General features: G+C 40.5%; 1 protein-coding gene and 1 long non-coding RNA gene across 5 annotated transcripts in view; both read right to left on the reverse strand.

The window, feature by feature from the left end:
• The window catches only part of SHROOM2 (shroom family member 2), a 126,501-nt gene that overhangs the window by 34,499 nt on the left and 71,139 nt on the right, over positions 1-20,863 (reverse strand). For 2 of the 4 annotated variants that reach the window (XM_035342945.1, XM_035343117.1), the window contains exons 3-5: positions 12,991-13,122; positions 5,126-7,775; positions 3,125-3,228 (exon numbers count right to left, since the gene is read on the reverse strand). In XM_035342945.1, the coding sequence (XP_035198836.1) occupies positions 3,125-3,228; positions 5,126-7,775; positions 12,991-13,122 (2,886 nt within the window). Of the gene's footprint in view, positions 1-3,124; positions 3,229-5,125; positions 7,776-12,761; positions 12,952-12,990; positions 13,123-20,863 lie in introns of those variants that run through there. The other 2 variants (XM_035343035.1, XM_035343198.1) reach the window with 2 other exon arrangements.
• LOC118176384 lies at positions 9,369-12,730 on the reverse strand. Its single transcript, XR_004755395.1, has 2 exons — positions 10,716-12,730; positions 9,369-10,431 (listed from the first exon to the last, which is right to left on the reverse strand). It is a non-coding gene; the product is annotated as an uncharacterized LOC118176384 (long non-coding RNA).

Raw genomic sequence — 20,863 nt, forward strand, 5'->3', positions numbered from 1 at the left:
TGTGACTAGTAGGTGGGAGTCTTAAGAATTAGATCATAAGCACTAGTCTTTTGATGCAGCCTTTTTATATGTGCTGTGTGATCCTGCCAGAAGCTGCAGACTACAGGTCAGATTACACACTTCCACCTTTAAATTTTGAAGGACTATGTTAGTTTAGAAATTGTGGAGATCTCTATAAGGAAGTCAATTGTATAACCAGCTTATGTCATTAGAGAAATAGAGAGAGGCCTGCTTAAAGAAGGACAAACTTTACATGTCAGAAGCTAAACTTTGGTAACTTGTTTGCAATTGAATACAACAGCATTGTTAAAAATAAAAAAGCATCAATTTTCTTTTGCAGATCAGCAGAGTCATGTAACGCTTTTAAAGCGGTCCTAAAGTTAAGAACATACTTAGAATCGCATCAAGCCACAGTATAAAAATATTCTTCTAATGTCAGATGACTACACTCCTGGGTGGTTATAACAAGAGTGGTTTGCTGCTGGCTTGAGAGATAATAATGGCTACTATTGACGACTGCTTTGTGTTCCTATAAAAATAATACTATGTGCTATTAAATACTGAAATTCGGAAGAACATGATGTAGCTCTTCCAAAAAAAAGGGAGATGAAACAACCCGAATTCATTGGAAGCATTCAGTAATCTCAAAAGGGAAAAATACAGTCCAAAGATGAAAGGAGTTCTCAAATTATCTTCATCATTTTTTTTAAAAAAACAATACACACACAAAACAAAAACAAAAACCCCAAACCTTTCAGAAGTAACACTGATTTACATTTTGCAACCGTGTGCTAAAAAAAATCATCAGAAAAATGCTGTAGAAAAATGAACCAGCAGCAGAAATCTTAGGAGAAAAAAAATGCTTATCAAGCACTTTTTTGGTTTGATTTTAACCATTTACTGTTACAATACTCCAAGCCTTTTTCGTTCTAGATTCAATGCATTAAAAAGACTTGTATTTCTCTTGAAAATAAACAGGAATGCTGCAATGGTATAGTTGACTTTAAAAACAAATTATTCACTTTTTGCAAACCTGCTCTGAAGGGAAGAGAGGCCAGAGGCATCGCGGCAGTGTTGGATAGTGTCTAAGTCACAGAATGCATCCGTGAGTTCCAAAACTGGCTCTCAGCTTCACCCCCTGTGCATCTAACACAAACAATGAGGGCTGGTCCTGCGTTCAGCACAGTGGTGCTGTCTCTGGTAGTAAAAAGGCAACTGTAGCACACAGACCTCGGCAGCACAAAGTACGGGCCATTAGCAATATAATCCTAACCAAAATTTTCAGAAGCATTACTATATACACCCGTGAGGAAGACCTTAGGGTTGGTTGCTATTCATGTTCTAGAATGTATCACAGATTGGGTAGACTTGCTAGCTGTTTGCAGAGTGCTAGTTTTTAAAAGTAGGAAACTAAATGCCATTAGAGCAGCATCCCCCCATGCCCGTCCTCCCACCCCAAAACAATCACAGAATCCATTCATTCACAATGAGCCTGGTTCCTTCTCAGCACAGGAGTGCCATATTCAAAAAAAGAGCACATCAAAACACACGTTCTTCCCATAGTACAGCATCATGCAGTGCCAATTCACACTACAGGAGTTAAATGCCCAAATAGATTATATTTTTTGTTTGTTTGTTTTAAATACAAAAGACATGTAACCCCCCCTACATAACACAAGTATTGAGGGAAGGACTGTGAAAGAGAGCATTTTACAAAACCTCCTTTAATGCGGTGAAATGGCCAAATACTACATCTGAAATACTATGTCAAAATAGGCTTCGGCTTATATAAAAAAAAAAAAAGTTATTGCAGCTGGTGCCCAGTCATGTGATTTTCATGGATTCCACGATTATAAAGCAAGAATTGTGCTGCACAAACACTGCTAAAATGCTTGCGTAGGTGTATTATGCGCATGCTTTTGTGACTAGGGTTCAGCAATGCTAGATGGAAATCATTTCACTTGTGCAGAGATACTGTCTGCTCCGGGCTTATTGTGCTGCTTCCTCCCCCTCTCCCCCCTCCTTCCCTCCAGCCCAATTTCTCCTCCACACGCGTGCGCGTTCACACACACTCTCAGCCTCATGTGCTACTCATTTGGAAATCACTACGCTAAGTACAAAGGGCTACAAAGAATTAGAAAAATAGCAGATGGTCTCTTCAGCTGAGCCATAAGCAATGCTAAATACCACTTCATAAAAAAACATGAATACTATTTTTTTACCAGCTTTTATGGTCATGCCTAGAGTACTTGTGTTTGCTACAGTTCAGAATTTTCTCTCCCCTGGAGAAATTAACACCACTCACAGAACTAAGGAAAGCCAGTAGAAACTATTTTCCCCATACATGTGTTTCTGGTTACAAAAAATGAGATATAAAACTGGTGTATCTGCACGGTCCCAATTCAGCTGCCACACATCCCTTGGGCAGCCGCAGTAGCAGCGCTCGCTGCAATCACTGGTGACATTACAAGGGCTCCGGCAGGCTGCTAGGCACGAGGGCAAACCAATGCACGCCAGGCATTCAAGGATTTTAGCCACATTGTGCATACAACAGCCATACATTTGCAGAGGGGCTGGAAAACATGGTGTAGTTTAATTAAAGCCTGAACCAACAGAGAAGTGGAGCTGCTCAAATGGTAGGACAACTTTTGATGGCTTCTGTTCATGTATTGCATTCTGTAAAGGCACAAGCACAGAAAAGCGTCCAATTTACAGTGCTACTGCATTCCAGCAGCATACAGTCTTTGCCAAATATAATACTGGAAGACTTTGGTAAACCTCAAGCATTTCCCCCCCCCACCAAAAAACCTGTAACTGATAGATATGAAAAAAACTCTGTATTGTTTCATGCACGCTAGTAAGAATCATCCGTCTCTGAACAAACTATAAAATACTCAGCACTTGACAATTTCTTCAAGCTCACCCTCAAGTCCCCAGAAATTTCAGTCCCAACGCTAATTACATCATGCATGTAGGGAGGATGGGGAAAACAAAGGAAAAAGGTGTTGCAAAAACTCTGAAAGCATCACAGAAACATCGAACCTTGCAGTGGGGTCAGAAAAAGATCAAATCAGATTTGTTGTCATAAGAAATGCTTTTAAGCCAGAAATCAAGAAATGCTTACCTTACAGCGTGGTTCTTTTCATCCAGGTTGTTAACTTTAGAGAAAGTACGCTCCCCATCTTCCTTCAAATCCTCTGCTTGCCTCCTTACTTCGACTGAGACTTCCTAAAAGTGGTTTAGAGCACAAGTAAGACACCAAGTCATCATGTTTCAGACTCCTGAAAAATCTATGATTATGGAACCTCTTATTTGTGGGTTTGCTCTGTTTGAATATACATGAAGTCAACAGCATAGCATGTCTTGAGCTTGTTTGGTTTTAAGTGGTATAGTATGCTATGTGACCTCTTGCACAGCGCTACAGACCTGGCTGTACTCAAGTTACTCGCCCAGTTTGCTTTGCAACTTCCATTTGGCAAGGACAAAAATACAGCAAAGAATTTACAGAAGACTTGCTTACATTTGAGAGCAGGCAAGTACGCACCGGCTTTTGAATCCCTGAGTGCGTACTTTAGTTTCTTAGTAAAACATTCAGCGCTGCTGTTCCAGAAATTTATTATCTCACTATCTTCAAACAACCACACCCAAAGCACGGCTTTGCATTACAAACACCAAACCTACAGGAAATTTAATTGCACATTAGTACTGAAATCATCCGAACCTTATATGCGAAACGACATCTTTATTTACTTCAGTCTGCTGTAAGCATCTTCAATGCACTTATCACCATATTTTCCAGGTGCCTAAACAGGTGTCTGCATTTTGCCCCAGGAGGCCTATACTGAACTTAAAGGCACTGACTAATAACCCAGAAATGCATACATGGAATAGATTATATGAAGATTTTCTGCTGGGTAGGCAATTATTTAATAATTTAGTTAATTGAATTTTCAAAATAACTTCCAGGTGAGAATTTCCAGTGCTTACAACCTCTACCCTTGCAAATTACCTGCATAGTTAAGTCTGCCTGCAAAGTTCAAAAATAACTTCTGCAAAACCTAAAGGAAAAAAAATCTAGAGAGTCCACAACTTTTAGAGATCAACCTATTTTGTTTCTTTCTAAGCCATGCTCATCTTATTCCCACTATACACACACGTGCTGTGTGCATGTGCATGTATGTACACAATGTTTTTAACAAGAGAAAAAAAGGAAAAAAGTATGTCTCCATTTTTTCTTGCAGAAGGTGAAGTTCAGCCCAGGTTGAACACACTCCAACTCCTCATACATATCAGACAATCTTGTAGCAGCTTGAACAACATACTTTAAACAGAGAACTTAAGAGACATGATTTCTCCATCTACCTCCCCTGCCACCTGCCAGCAGTTCCCTGGCCCTGCTCAGTTAAAAATTAACTTAATATTTACTTGTAAGTTACAAGAACAGATATTTGGCATCTCTCTGAGGAATACATTTATAGTTCTTAAATCAAGAGAACTGACAAAAATAAAATAAAACACCAGGCATTTTTTTTCCTGTAGCCTGTAGTGCAGCTTTAACATTAAGAGTTATTTTCTTTAATCTCTAAACTTTAGCAGGCTGAAGTTCTGTCCTATGGAGCTTTTGAATCAAGCAAGTTTTGAAGAAAAGAGGAAATGCAGAGAAAATGCTAAGACCATCAACGAAAGTGGACAAAGTAGGTATTATTTCCCCTTGGAATATTTTTCCCTGTAGTTCCAGAGAACAGCTATAAGACTTAAAATGAGGAAGGCAGCAGGCAGCCACAATAATGAAGCACTCCAAGTGCAAATTGCTTTGACCTCATATATATCTCTGCTGTAAAATAGAGGACATTATCAAATCAACCAATTTTTTCCTTCCAGCTAGCTGCAATACAAAATAAATTACTTTATCCAATTGCTCTTCGCTACCCTTAGTTCCTGTGCAAAACAAACTTTGATCTTCCTTACGTTACTTCTGAGAGTTACCTGTAGCATTTATTCCATTAGTGACAAAAAGCTAACACTGCATTACATGTGTCACTAAACTAGACGTTTTTACCAAAATTATCTTGCTCCCTGTTCCTCTCAAGGGCAGTGAAAGGGATAATGTGAAAGCGTCTTGTACCTGTTTGTAGAAATCAGTTGAAGGGGATGATCTAGACCTCTCGTGGGTGTATTGGGGTTTCTCGTGTTGTTCGTGGCTGGCATCAAGGATATTGTCCGCTGAATGGTATCTCCCTGAACTCCTTGCCTCTATGGGCTTCCGCTGCTCTTTCCACGACGCCTGATACTCTGCAAAGGTTCCCAGGCGCTGTGGCTGTTCAGATTTCACAATCCTGTCAGCAGCCCTACTGCTGCTACCGTGGTGGACGTTACCTTTGGAAGCATGTGCAGGTTCAAGTCCAACAGAGGCTGCCCGACCTCTTCTCTCATACCATGACTCGTCTCCCTCTTGTCCACTGTATGCTTTTCTGTCAGCCCTCTCGGGCTGTCCCTCAGGCAGACTGTGGGGAGTTGGCTTCTGTGCAGACTTTCTATATGAAGGCTTACTTGTTTCTTCAAAAAATTTCCACCTGTCCGCAAACGAGCCCAAGACTTCTTCGGATGCATTGGGATGGCAATGAGCATGGCACTCATCCTCTGACATCCCCACTTCATTCATCTTCTCCGGTTCAGAGTAAGACTTCAGTTTTTGCTCTGTTGTGAACCTCTTCCTGGCTCCGATGCGCGAAATGTGATGAGCGCCACTCCCTGTAGGGTTCGGTTTAGCTTGCGTAGCCTCAAGGAATCCAGACACATCTTCAGAAACCAAAGCCAATAATGAAGAGTTGTAACTACCAGCTTTCCGCTCTGGTGACCTGGGGGGATATTCAGCAGGGCTGGGCTCCAAGTCCCGCCGTTTGAAGGAAGTTGCCCGCAGAACCCTGGCCTGTGCTTCCTTCAGGTGATCTTTGTAGGTGCTAGTAAAGCTGGTATCCGGGGAGGCATTTACATTTTCTGTTGAATCTGGCTTCCAGTTCTCATTGCTCTCCTCGGTCTCACACGACCCTATTAAAGTAGCCGTGCTTCTGCTTTTCTGCAGCTTTGCTCTTCTCATTTGGATCTCATTTCTCAGGGTTGTTGCAAAACGATCGCTCCTTCGTGCCTGTTTAGACAAGTGAGTGTCAAATGGGGGCTGTCGCTCTGTTACAGCTTCTGGGCTGTTGTCAGATTGCTTTTTCCCTTCCTGAGCCAAAGAGTGCAACATTGGGGTCCTCTGAGGAGAAATCTTGCTACTCTCATCTTTTCCCCACCTAAAATCTTTCTGAGCAGGTCTGTTCTCAGCGGTAAGGCCACAGCCCTTTACATACTCCTGTTGACAGTACTTAGCTTCACTTTCATCGAAGCTGCTCTCAAAGCTTTTCTTTTGTCCGGGCTTTTCAGCATGATTGGGTTTTTTAGCCTCTTCTACTATGGCAGATCTAACATCCCCCTCTCTGTCCACTGTGTAATGACTACTGTTCTCACACCCTTCCAGAGAAGGTTCGACAGATTGTTGAGGTAGATAGTATTTTGGTTTTTGGACCATTGTGACAACTGCAGGATTTTCATAAGGTCCAAGAGATGCATCAGGCCCCACTGCAGGTTTCCAGCTGTCATCCTTGAGCTGCAGTGGCTTTGAACTTCCCTGAGCAGGCTGTTTTGCTGTCACACAATAATAGCGACTCTGTCCAGTGTTGTCCACCTTCTGTTCAGCAGCACTGTTCACAGAAGAGCACGTGTTGAGCAGCCTGGTGTGGTTCAGACTGTATCCATGAAAATGATCAGCAGGTAACTCCTGAATGCCACTATAGGAAAGAAAAGGTTGCTGCTCTTTAGGCGCAGCTGACATTCTTGCGTTGTGAAAAAAAGTGCTTTCATCACTGTACTGGTGCTGGTGGTGGTAACTGTAAGTGGGCTGTGCAAACCGAACATCAGTACTCGACAGGGATGACTGCAGCTTGCTCGCAGTTCCCATGCTACTGTTGTACCTTTCAGCAGCTGCAGAAAAAGCATGTTCCGAACTGAGATCAGATTTATAATTTGAGCCGCTGACCCTCCTGTCACATGCTCTGGAAGGCCGCCGTTGTTGCTCCACAGTTTCTGAGTTCCAGTCATTCCTGGGCTGAGATCGGTTCAGGGCTGTAAAGTGCTGCGTGCTGGCACCCTCTGAGTACACAGGGCCCTGGGCTTTCTCATGGCCTTTGGTAGCAGCAAAGCTGTCACTACGAAGAGGTGGAGGTGGCGGGGGAGGAGAGGAAGACTTCCTCTTATCAGGAACAAACCAGACGGGTCCAAAACTAGATCTTCCAGAACCAGCGAGCTTGACATCAGGGTGTTCCTCTATTCTAGGACTTTTGTTATTCTCATACTGGACGGGGGCTGGCAAATATCCAGGTTTGTCCTCTATTCCACTGTTATCGTTCAAGAACTGTCCAGACTTGCTTCCTTGTTTAGCAGTCTCCCAGTGACCTACTTTGTACAGCATGTTCTCCGTTGAAGAAGTGTCTGCAGCGGATAGAGTGTGGTCAGGGGTGCTAGAACTCGTGGAGAAAGACCCGTAGGCTGAATCCCGCTTACTTTGGCTCCCTAGATGATCAATGCTACTATTAGACCTTGCAGAAGAAAGTCTCCCGTACTGGGCTACTTGTGGAGTTTGGTCCCAGCTGTCCATACTTCCCAAAGAACTGAACTGGTCAGAAGCACGATGCAGATTTGACTGATCCCAGGAGTTTGACAGGTCATGAGAAGAACAACTGTGGTAGGAAACAAACAAACAGAAAAACAGTAAATACAACAGTCAAAAAATCCCATGATATAATTACAAAAATCTGGACACCAATTTTATTAACATTGTGACACAACAGTCTCTCAGGACAGTCTACAAACATTAGAAGTTTGGACACAAAGTCATGGCTTAATCCTATTTTGCCACTGATTCAAAGCTTGAAACCTGGAAAACTAATTAGCATTTCCTTCTTACCTTTACCACTAAGTAATACACATTTATCTCCTTGAAGGTTCTCCCTTCCCTGAGCAAACTGTTGATTTTGCTGACTTTTAAACCAATTTGATCCCCATCAGATCCCTTTTTCTCAGGACAAACACCAACTTATTTTGTAGCTTATTGTCCAGGCACCCTGATTAAACTTAATCCTTTGTCTTGCTTATCCAAATCTCCCCGTTCATGTAATGTTTTAATTTCAAAATGAAAGCTCACTATAGACATTAGCCTCAAATTCCACCATTTGAGTTCTGAGTCTCCACATGTACCTTACTGATATGCTCTTAAACCACTCTCAGTTTGACACTAGTATAAAAAATGCCATTTAATTCCATCCGGTTCCACAACATTGACAGGAAAACTCCCAGAGGAGATGCTAGAGTAATTTAATTTCTGCATGGCCGATACTAAACTTATAACTTTCTTCAGAAATCCTTATCATCACCTCTCTGTCACTCCCTCCTGTGCAGAAAATTCATCTTTGACACTGCACTTTCTCTGGCTCGTTTGCCTAGACCCTATTTCAAAATCTTGCTGCTTCTGTTGTCTTCCAATTCACAATCAGCTTTGTTTTGTTTCCTTCTTCTCAAGCTCTTTTCTTTTGTATCTTTCACAGCACCCACCTCCTGTCAATCCAACACACTGATGCTGAGACAATAGTCTCCTCAATTATTCTCACTTCTTCTTGTCTGAACTTCACTGCCAGCCCCTCCTGCTTTTATGTACCAAATTCAATTCCTGTCCTTGCATGCAAAGCCCCTTGGTAGAAATCCCAGAATTGTTCCACTTCCCTGTAGCTATAATTATATGAAGCATCTATCAAATCTTGTGCAGTAAAGAAACCTGTGAAAGCTCCTAATGAAATTAGTCCACATAAAAACATACAAAGAGTGACACAGATTACTTTTTTTCATATTTTTTTTTCTGTCAAAAATACTGTAAGAAGACAACTAAACAGTTCTTTGGAATTTACTTTTAAGATAAGAACTGCAGGCTTTTTTTTATATATTCCTATAGCCTTTTAATTTTTTTTTAATACAATATGGTCAAAAATAACTTTACGGGAAGTGAAGGAAAGTATACTTTGCATTTACTTTCTAAAAGCATTTTTTTAACATGATAACCTAGCAGTGGCCTCATTTTTTGTTTTTTTTTTTTTTTTAGTTCTTTCATTTTCAGCATTTCAAAATGTTTCACTGAATACTTAAAAAGTCTTAATATTCTTCCTAAGTAGATATTACAGCTCATGTAAAAAGTGTCTTAGTCATTAGGATCTCTGTTTTTAGTGAAGAATGTAAGCGATGTTCCTATGAATTGCTGTTGTGTGTTTTTGTGTGTTTGTTTTAATTGCAGGTTTTTCCCTCCTTCTTTGGCACTAAGATGATGCTTGGCATTGATTAGGATAAAGTTAATACTTGCACAAGAGAGCCTCTACTTACAATCTACAGATTTGCTACCAAATGTGAAGCAGAGATCATCAGCATGAGTTCACAGATCTGCCAGAAAACCCTTCATGGAAATCTAACAGATGCAAGTAAAACTTCAGAGGAAAGACAGCAAAGGTTCTGGTGGTGTGCTACTGCAAAGCCTGGCCTCCCACGGTCCTTACCTGTGGGGCAATACTCCCACACAGTCTGGCAGAGGATAGAGTCCAAAAGCCATTTCTATTGAGAGCCTGGCATCCCAGGCTATCCTTCTTGCAATGGTGTTTTTTCAGAGCAGATTCATAAATAGACCTGTACTGTTGGTTTAAGACTGACAGGTAAATTCCTGGAATGATCTGCAAGTACCTTTATTTGGTCATGTTGGCCAAGGGGCACACCCCAAACCCAGGGCATGAGTTTCTGCTCCTGGGCCCTCCCAGAAATGACATCATCTCAGCAAATCAGGCAGCATTCAGACCAGACTAACCTCCCTCAAAAATTCAGTTTAAGCAGCCTGCTCAAAGCTTACTTGCCTCACATTCACACCTGTAAGGCTGTAATAAAGTAGTAGAGGTTATTGGTTTCAACTACACACCTGGGTAAAACAAAGAAAAATACTGGCATATCCCAGTGGAAGACAACGCAGAGTCTAAACTTACAGCAACTCGAGATGGTTCACATCCACACCTTCCAGAAAAGTACCAGCAGCCATAGCCTAGCATGGGCTAGGAAAAAAAGTCCACTTTGTTAAGCTGTGACTTCCATGAAAATGACAGAAGACGACTCACAATGGGAAATTATGCATCAAACCCCCCATCAGAGGTCTGACTTGCTAGCTCTGCTATTCAGAAATGTTCTTGGCACCCACACGTAGCCCAGTGCTCCCTAGGTAGTTTACAATTTCTGCACAAAACTCATATGATAAAAACACAGACAGTATGACAGATGTGGAGTTCAGGGCTCCAGAACTACCCTCTCTCCTACCTACAGAAGTCTCTTCTGCTCCTTCTTTCTTCCTGTAGCTTCAAACACCTTCTCAAAGGTCTAAATTCAGTGGGCAGGCCAAGAAAAATACAACCAAACCAACCAACCAACCAACCAAAAAAAACCCACAAAAACAGTCCCATGCCTTAATTTAGCATCTACCTGGGTAGTAAAGACAATTTTCAGAAGGTTGATTTGAGCAGCTGTCCCTTCCCCCCTCTGAAATCCAGGTATATCCTGCTTGGAAGAGAGCCGCAGCATTTCTCCTCCTGGCTGAACTCCACATTTTACAAGTGATTTGATTCTCACACTCACAGAGTGAACTGAGGCATGCACATTCAGAGGAGATTTTAGGCTGTGAGTACCAGTTTCAGATGCTTAGCTCAGGGACGGTCACGAAATTCCAGAAGAAGCACAAAGATGAGATCCACAGGCTAGAAAGATCCCCTCCTCGAGCTATTTGTATTATCTCCTTACATACTGCTCCTTTCAGGTACTGACTAGCCTGAATCCCATGCAGCTTGGTGCTGAAACATGCTGGTTTTGTGGATTGTGCCTTGAAAGTGGGGAATCCCTGCGGCTACTCACTTTTTTTTTTTTTTTTTTTTTTTCAGACTAGCAAACCCAAAGAAAGCTACTTTGCAACTGGGATCCTCAAAATACCCAAATCCTTAGGCTGGCACTCTGGGAGTGCTGATTTCCAGCAGCCACAATCTGAAGTCAGCTTGGTCACGGAAACCGCCTTGGGCAACAGGCAGCAGGAGTGACAGATCTCCCAGGTAAATCACCTTTTGGCAGCCAAGCTTTCAAGTGGGCAGCACAGGTGGTTGAGGGGTTCAGGAGTAGTAATGTCCTTGGAACCCTGGTGTTAGACTGTGCTGAAACCACTGCATCTTCTAGTACCGCCTGAGAAAAGTGGTTTGCCCTTTTTGTTATCATTAACGTCTGTCAGCAGTTGCTGCTATTTACGATACACAAGAGGAGGGGATTGCTCAAGTCCCCTCCTCCCGTTCCTTTATACCGAAACTCACCTGCCAAAAGTTTGTTGCAAAGTGCACTTGAATCAAATTAAAGATAAATATATATTTTCAATATCACCAGCTCCTATCAAATCACACTCTCAGAAATGTGTCTTGTAATATCTTAACTTCCACAAGGTTCAAGGACAAACATCAGGAAGAGCAGGAAGCATGTAACAATTTACATTTCAGTCAAAAGACTCGGTCGACTAAAAGTAAAAATACTCTTAAGTTAGCATTGCAACCAAGAATCCTAAGTCTGTAAGGAATTTATGAATTTTGTTTCTTGTACAAGAACTCTTACTGTATTTAAATCTATAAATCTAATCAGCCTATTTACAGAAAATTTAAGTGCAAACTCTACTAGTCAACGTAAGACAGGAAGAATTATAATAAAGGAATTGAGAAAAATAATGTGCTAAAAGTTCTGCTAATGAAGTACTATGAAATGCATTTTGAAAGCCATTTCTTTCTAAATGCTAATTTCCCCTTTTATGCAGGGGCAGATAGCAAGTTCTTTTAAAAACAGTAAGAAGCTTCAAAAGAAATCAAACAATGTAAAAAAGGTTGTACAAATGGTATAAAATTAAATCTTAGAGTATGAATGTTCTCCTGTTGTTTTAAAGAGCATGATAAGTTAACATCAAGAAGCAAAGACGAAGAATGTACAGTCAGGAAGCAGAGAAAGCACAAGGTTACTTTCCAAACGGAGAAGGTGTGTAAGAATGATTTTCTTTAATGCCCAGAATAACTATGGCCCAATGTGAATTGTGTTTGGAGAAGAAAAAAAAAAAGACAAACAAACAAAAAAACAAATGGACTAAAATCCTTGTGAAAATGCTGAAGAATGTCACCTGAAAGCAGGAACCAAACGAGAACCTGTAACCAGATGCAAACAGGCATTATTTAAAGTTTCACAACTAAAACTACACAAGTGCCAGCCTTTCTTCCACAGTACTGAATGGGAACTTTAAACAAACACTAAAAATTGTTGGTCTTATTACCACTTTACACAAGCAAGAACACAGGCATAGGGAAGATCAGATTACAAGAAGATAGTTTAATTTATAAGACCAGTACCACCTTAAAGTCCAATAGGAAAATACTCTGTACCCTCCCTTTAGGAAAGGCTTTCCAGTAGTCTGTAACAATGTTTTTCTATTTCTTCTCCCTCTGCTATTTCACTTTAGGAAGGTTAATTTTGATGGTTTCTTTTAATTTAGCAAGGTTTAAGATTTTACCAGTGGACACCGAAAGGAAATGCAGAGCAAGAAACGCAACTTTCTGACTGCCTTAAAACTATTTTCTTACCTTCCAGTCACACGCACTTATCACATACTGTTTCTGAAATCCACTCCTCCATGTGTAAAACTTCCAGTGCTCCTCCTTCAAGCATTGACAGGACAGGCAATAATAAAGAATACGAAAATACAATGCTTCTGCATTTGGGATTTAAGAAGCACTCTGAAGGACCACATTAATACTGTCTTTCTGTCGGAGCTTAGTACGAAGTTAGTACGTAACTTCAGCAGAGACTCACCTTGCATGATACCGTGAGTGCCAGGAAGTGCAGGCATTGGACGAAGGAAGGTGTGACGTGGCTGTCTCAGGTTGACTTTCTGTAAACTTGGTCGCATGCCAGGAGTGAGGCCTGCAGGCTAGGTCATTTCTTCTGAAAAGAGAGAGGAAGAGTGTACTAGGTGAATGCAAACAGTTCAGCAAGGTGAGAGGCAGCAAAAAAATCTGTCAGGGCAGTCATCACACAGATAGCACACAGACACAGTAACTTCAAATGACAGAAGGCTAGGTGATACTCTACGTGCATGACAGTTTTGAAAAGCTACCAGCATTCCTTAAAAACACTTGAGAGACCGACTCTTTAAATGTTTGGCACCACAGGTAAGCAGTGAGGTTTGTTTCTCTGCTTTTGTTTTAAAGAATATACCTCAAAAATGGTTCAGCAATTTATCTAAAACCCAAAATATCTACCAGGATATCACCTCCAAATATATATGATCATGGAACTGAAGAGGTCCTTTCTAAAAAGTACAACAGCAAGGTTCTCAGAGAGCATCTTACAAACCTTTTTGCAAAGCTGTTCTCAACCCCTCTGTCCCATTCCCCCTGCTTAGAACTAGTAACACGAGCTTTCGCTTCCTCCTTCAAGAACTTTGTAATGCCTCTCAGCACTCATGAAAGAAGTGAGTTCTTCTTCCCCAGTGTTAGATAAACCTTCTGGATGGGATTCATCTATTTCTGTTTCAGCAAGCACATGCCTAGCACGGCATGGAACCTCCTGAAGGTAACATCCTGCCCTTCTCTTTGGCTCATCCTGGGAAAAGAGGAAGTTAAAATTTAGATCAGATTTAAAATTTGGATCAGGTGAGACAAATCCCATCCTTGAAGTCACAGACTAAACCAAAAGTTGTAGGACATCAGCTCTTGAAGGTTTTTTAATGTAGTTACGTATTTCAGATATGCATTTATGATTTTTTTTTTTTTTACAGCAAGTGGTTTGTCTAAGTTACACAATCATTCCCAAGGCAGAGAAAGTGTTCCCTATTCACAATTTATATTCTAAAGGCAGTTCTACGTGTTTTGTTTTTGTTTTTTTTTACTAATCTCCCTTTTTAAATTTGGGTTATCAGCCAGCCACTGGATTTAGAAAATAAAACCAAAGCTCACTATAAACCCAGTATCTTCAAAACAGATCCACTCTGACTACATGGCTTTTTGAAGCACATTCAGGAATGATGAATTCAATGATAAATTGTCTTTCCAAACTCTGCATGCAGGATTATAAAAGGAGAATATAATAATTCTACAGGGAAGCTGTAATTTCACTAGGAAGCGTTGCATCATTACTGTCACTAAAAAAAGAAGTAATTGTTTCCATAAACAAAAGCCTACTATTTCTCGCATGACAAAAGACAAAACGGTTGAGCAGAGAGTCAGTATGCTCTTCCTTGGCAGGATATGAAATTAAAAGAGTGAGTGGAGAAGCCAAAATATTCTCGGTGAAAACAAGTGGAGGAGATTCTGCTCAACCACGTGATGTTCAGTTCCAGACAGTCCTTGCATACTCCAAGGCCCCAGACTTGTATTCAGGTATGGGACAGAAGTGTTCCTTTATTCAGCTGCACAGAACATCAGTGAGTTTTCCATTGTTCCCTCTAATATCACTGACGTCAGCGAGGCAAACCATAAATATGTATTTAGGCAAATTCAATATACCTTTTAGGCATCGATTCAGCAAAGAAGTTTGTTAAGAGACAATTACTTTAGTGTGATGCACCACAAAGGAAACACAAGACTAGAAAACTAGCAGAATACAAGCAACGTTTGGGGTATGAGGTGATAAAGGTTAGGGAGAGAGGACTTCTGAGGTAGTTTGCTATGGGTTTGGCAGATGGTAGGAGGGACACAATCAGTGGGAAGGGGCAGAAGGGATGCACTTGTGAAGTCAGTACTGTACCTCATGGAACTTCTCAAGATCTTCATAAGATAGTTTCTCGCCACATGAACATCGCTTTCAGATGGCATTTTCTGTGCTACAATATCCACCACCACTTTCATCTTCCTGAGGAGCCAAGCAAGGGGAGGAAGAGGCTGGACTGAGCTGTGACATGAGGCAAATCAACTGGACTAGAACTTACAAGCTCTGCTTCATTTTTTGTATTAGTGGACACGTTGATATTTTTGAGATTTTTGTTTGTTTGTTTTTAAACACATAATAAAATAGCCTGAACACTCTGAAAATACTTGTGGGGCACCTGGAAGGTAGAACCAGATAGGCACCTGCTTTTGTTGCAGTGTGCACCTTGGCTAAGAATTAATTGACTACGCACAGTCAACATTGCTTCTTGCTCGATTCTCACCATCTCATTACATTTACTATTTCCTGCACTTCAAGAAACAGTTTTTCTAACAATAAACCTTGGAAACAGTTTTGGAAATTGGAATTGGAAAAAAAGAGAATGAAAGACTCAAAACCAGAATATTTTGCCGAGAACTGAAGATGCTGGAAGCACATTCATATTCTAATGTAAAACCTCTGTATTAATTCTGAGTGACAGAATGAGATCATCCAAACCTACAACCCAGAAAATCTTTGCCATTAATGGAAGCATTAATAAAAGCATTTCACTGAAAGTGTCTTTCTACCAATGCTTTTACAAAAGCTGCTGGAAGGAAAATGCTGATAAGCTTTGAAGATATGATACAAAAGGAAAAACAATTTCTCTTTGCTACGAGCAATCAGTTAGAGTGGTATCAATGGCACGTGTGTGCAAATAGTTTAGCAATAAAGCAACCTTTCCCATGGAGTTTTTCAGAATAAATCTCCCCTCTTACATTTACTGCTTGGAAGTCTTTAAGAAAGACGGCCTGAATTTCACAGGCTAGAGAGATTAAAAATACTGGTATAGATCGCAGCAGCAATACTGATGAGATTGATTGGATATGAGAAAAAAAAAGAGAAAATAAGCTTTTATTGACCAAGAAAGAAAAAATACAAATTAAACTGGGCAAGTCTGAGAACAGTAACAGAAGTCAGAAAATATTCGATTAAGTCAAGATGAAAAATTCATATTTTTTTTCAGATCATCTGCAAATGCCCACAAATGTATTCTTTTTTTTTTTTTTTTTTTTTTCTTTTCTTTTCTGGAATCAGCAAATCTGCTCAAATTTGAGGTGCCTGCATCAGAACTGAACTGGAATTTCAAAGTGAAAATCAGGCAGAAAATCAAATAAAGTAAGTGAAGGACCTCAGCATACAATGACAACATCAATGAGAAAGAGGTATTTCCTCAGATGTATTTAAACTTACAGTAGGTAACGTTCAGATAAAAGGCCAACAGATACAACAATAGATGTATTTCTCCCCCAAACCAGAATTTTCTGTTTTATTCTCACCAACCAGACAGCTTCATGTAGCTTTATCATACAAATCTTTGCATTCAGAGTCCCAAAGCTAAAGAAAGAAATGCAGTTCTAGGGAACTGCATCCCAGCGACAAGCAGTCCCCAGGATTTACTTCACTGTTAATGTTTCATTCCAGCCTTCTGCTGAATCAACAAAGATGGCAATGCCTGGCTGCTGGCTCACTTGCAAACGCAAGGCTGAAATCTTGAGGTTTAAGCAGCAGCGACACATAAAAGAGGCTGAACGGCATTTCTGAAACACCAAACTGGGCTTTCATTCCCCATGTCTCAATCACCTAGCTACTGGCGCCTTCTCTTTAGCTCAAAGAAGTGTTTCCAATACTAGCAGTGCTTACATACTCACAGAAAACACACCCTGACCTATACTAAGACAAAGCTAACTCCTGCAGAACAATTCCTACAGAGATTTCTCATTTGAAATTTCACAGAGGACTTTCCACACACACACAAAAAAAGAGAATTATGAATCACAATGGTGAGGTATTTTACCTAAGACCACCCAACGATTTTCTGTTCTAAAGCGTATCTTCTATTATTGCACGTCATTATTTTGACTAGAATTTACCACTCGGTGTGACTACTGCTCATGTTAAATGTAAATAATTTTTGAAATGGCTAAGCATGTCTTGAGTGATAAACAGAAACCTCATTCCTTTTCAGCACGAGCCAGCCACCACCACTTCCAGGATGCTGTTTATGCTAACAGAAAGCATTGCAACCCTGTTACAAGAAGGTTTCTAAAACTCCACAGCAACACAAAGTGGTCTGCCTGTCAGCTTTTTTACAGCTTCAAAGGAAATTGGACAAAAATGCAACGAGCAAGCAGAGTTTGTGAGTCCCTTCCTTATGTTATTGCAGCCACCAGGCTCACAGTGTTCCCAGGGGAATTTCTCCCTCTGCCTCCCCCTCGGAGAGCACCCAGGAAATGAAGCCTGTCTCATCACAGGGAGGAAACCAGACCCTCCAAATGCAGGAATCTGGCTATTATTCTTCTGAAACCAAGTATTACTCCACTTTAGCTCTCTTGTTGACTTACTTTATAGATAGATAGATAGATAGATAGATAGATAGATTATTTCTAGTTTTATTTCTTAGGACATGAAAATGGCATATTGGTTTTCTGCAACCCTGGAACAAATCACCTGATCGTATTTTTCTGGATTCTGCAGCTCTCAGACTGCGGAATTCAATGCCCTGCTTCAAATAATCACTTACAATTCACATTCACTGTGTCCAGTTGAACCCAGAATAGGTATTTTATGACAGTACTTCTGAATGCAATGCTTTATACTGCTCATCTCTATCAGCTGCACCAGCAAGCAACACCTGGCTTTACACAAACACACACATATATATATATATAAATTTTAATTTAAGAGGAAGGACAAGTCAGTGGCTTCAGTCAGAACTGAACAGCAGCTGGAAAGAACTCTTGGATACTGTCAGGAGTAATTTCCTTAGTGAGAACTGTTGCAGTGATCATGTTAAAGACTCTTTAAAGCCAATATTATTCAGATTTTAGCCACTTTACTCTCATTTCTACAGAACATTTTAAGTCCCAGAGCTGCGGACCACTGTTCCATGCTGTAGCCCATGTGTTGTGAAGGTGCAACTTCCCTGCAAGTCTCAGAATTTGGGAACCAGCAAATTTAGCTAAATTGGACAGCTGCTATCAAAATAAAATTCTTCTCCCTCCACTCACTAAGATGTATCTCAGACTTTTCAGAAAGCTCTCCAGTGCTTTGCTTAAAATGTGGAGTTGGGCTATTTTAAACAGTTGTAGCAGGAGGTACAAACTACTTACAGTTGGCTATTTTAAGCATCTCCTGTGGCCAGAAATTTTGCCCTGGTATCAGAGCAAGGTAGATGGCTATCAGAACGCAGCAGCCCAGTCTGAGCACCAAGGATACAACAAAAAACCCTCAGATGTCCTTAGGACTGCCAGGCCCACGTCAGCCAACCAAGGAACTCTGCGATGAGGTCTCTTTGGGATCTCCTCAGCAAGCTCCTCATCCACTGGGTTTTCTTCCATGTAGAGGCAATTGCAAGAATTTGCAGTGGCAGCACAAGTGCCCTTGATTGCTCCCTTGTAAATCCCAAATGACTTCGTAGTTCACCTTCACTCCTTTAAAAGAGCATGAATATACTGGGCCAGACGTACAAACTCTTTGTTAAAAAATATTATCAATCTGTACGTCCTGTGGGAGAAAAAAGAAAAGATCCTCCCAAACTGTGTTTTTTTTTCCTTTTTTTTTTGTTTTTTTTTTTTTTCAGTTCACAAATCTCATGCTTCATGGATTAAAAGACACTAGTAGAGCAACTTATGTTGCAATTAAATGAGTAGGTAAGAACACACTGCAAACAAACTACCAAATCACTTCATTAATAAAAACACTTTATTCAGATTTCTTAATCTTCTAAATCCTTGGAGGAAAAAAAGATGCTGAAAACCACCATGAAGATGCAGCTACTCACAAGGGCCTCAAATAACAAGAAGAAATAGCAGTGTCACCCTATTTCCTTCCAAAAACAGTCCAATGTAATTTTAGCTGCAGATCGTGAAGACCTCCCCCAGCTGCCTAACCTGGCAGCTCACAACGAAAGCAAGACAATTTTGGAGGGTGAAGAGAAAAAAGGATGAAATCACCATCTGAACGAATTGGATGTTGTTTGGAATGAGCGCTTATTTGGTCAAAATGTCTTCTTTCTTCTCCCCCCACTCCAGCAGACAAACAACATTCCTTTCTGTAGAGTCTTTAAGTAGTCATCACCCTCTGCAGACAAAGACATCAGGTATTTTCTCTCTCAGGCAACTGTATTTGCAGAATTCAGATTGCTTCATGTTACCTGAGTCACCACTGGCAGATCTACCTGCCAGGGTAATATCTAAAGTTTGGTAAAAGAAAACAACAAACCTCTGTAAGGAATGTGACCAGTTTCTCAATAATTCAATGCATCCACAAATTATCCTAATCTACGTTCAAACAGTTGTTACCAATTTCATAAAGAAGCTTTACGATAAATGTAATACAATCCCTTCATTCTCCCTTGTCATTTTAAGGGCTTCCCTATATACCTGTCTGTATCTTTGTATGTAACAGAAAACTGAACAATGGGAAAACGTGATTTTCCAAGGAGGCCAAAGCACACAAACCATGAGATTGAACACCCTTCCTCAACACAGGTTGTCTCTCACTTTATCCCTTCCTCTCTTCCTCTGAAAATGAAGAAAGGAAGGGTGGTAGTGGTGTGTAAGAAGAAAAAAGGTAAGAAAAACATAGGAAGGTCCTGGAAATTTTTCATTCAACAATCCCTTGTTAAAGGATCCCACACATACAATTAAGGAACTCCCCCAATATATTTTGAAAACAAAAACCTCTTTTCCTTTACTGTCTGTCATTCTTAAGCAATACAGATGATTCAAAAAGTTTATTCCTAACTCTTTTCTTCTGTACCTATACGTAAAGTCATTTCCTAGGCTTTCCAAAGTTCAAAATATGCCCACAGCTCCTCTTCCAGGTTGAAATACAAAGGCATCAACCACCTGTCTTGGTCTTTCCAACGTACCTAAGCCCTGCTTAGGTTTCCAACGTACCTAAACCTGACCCACATCCACTTCTGAATGTCTCCCTGCTTGCTTCCTGGAGCCTGAATCGCTTTGCTCCTTTTTTGTAAGGCTGCCTTTCACTCGGATTCAGTCTTGGATGCCCTGACTTCCCGCTGTCCTGAGCCTAGACAGCAGCAATTCAAATGCTTTTTTTCCCACTACAGCCTATGCCAGTGCTCATACCACCCATCCAGAAGGGCCTTAAATGTCCTTTCAAAGAGAGACAGTAAATTTAGGCTTTGTTAGGGTGAGACATACCAGTGACTGCATAAATCCCTCTCAAAAGCAAAACGGTGGGCCTTCCTAGCTAAGGCAGACAGATAAGGACTTGAAATTTTAACGTTAACTGTGTGGAGGCTTCAAAACCTCACTTTTATAGAGATTAAACTGAAATTGTGCAAAATGCCTGTTCATGGAGAGAAGTAAACCCGAAAAATAATGGAAAATACCAACTTGCTGAGTATCTTAAGGCAATGCCTTTTGAATCTAATAGCTATCTAGTGAGCTTTATAAAAGCAACACACCTCTTTTCCTTTCTTTTACGTGTCCTGCAAAGCAAATCTGAAAGGAACTTTATTTAGGATCAAAATTTTTTGAAGGCTGTAATATTAGGTGTCTGATGAAGATTAAATGCAAATGCTTTCACATCATAACTGAGCAAATGCTGCTTATATGAGATTTTAAAAGCTACTCTAGTCTGCCAGCAAAGTAACATTAAAAAAGTGAATTTATAAGATCAAGTTCTCGATATTAAAAAAAAATAAATAAAAAATGTCAGCAGCAATTTTAATGTTAGGTTGTCAGGTATGGACTGGAAGGGCTAATATGTATGAAGTCAAATTGCTGCTGGAAACACCCAAAAC

The sequence above is a fragment of the Oxyura jamaicensis genome, chromosome 1, assembly GCF_011077185.1.
Source record: "Oxyura jamaicensis isolate SHBP4307 breed ruddy duck chromosome 1, BPBGC_Ojam_1.0, whole genome shotgun sequence".
Lineage (NCBI taxonomy): Eukaryota > Metazoa > Chordata > Aves > Anseriformes > Anatidae > Oxyura > Oxyura jamaicensis.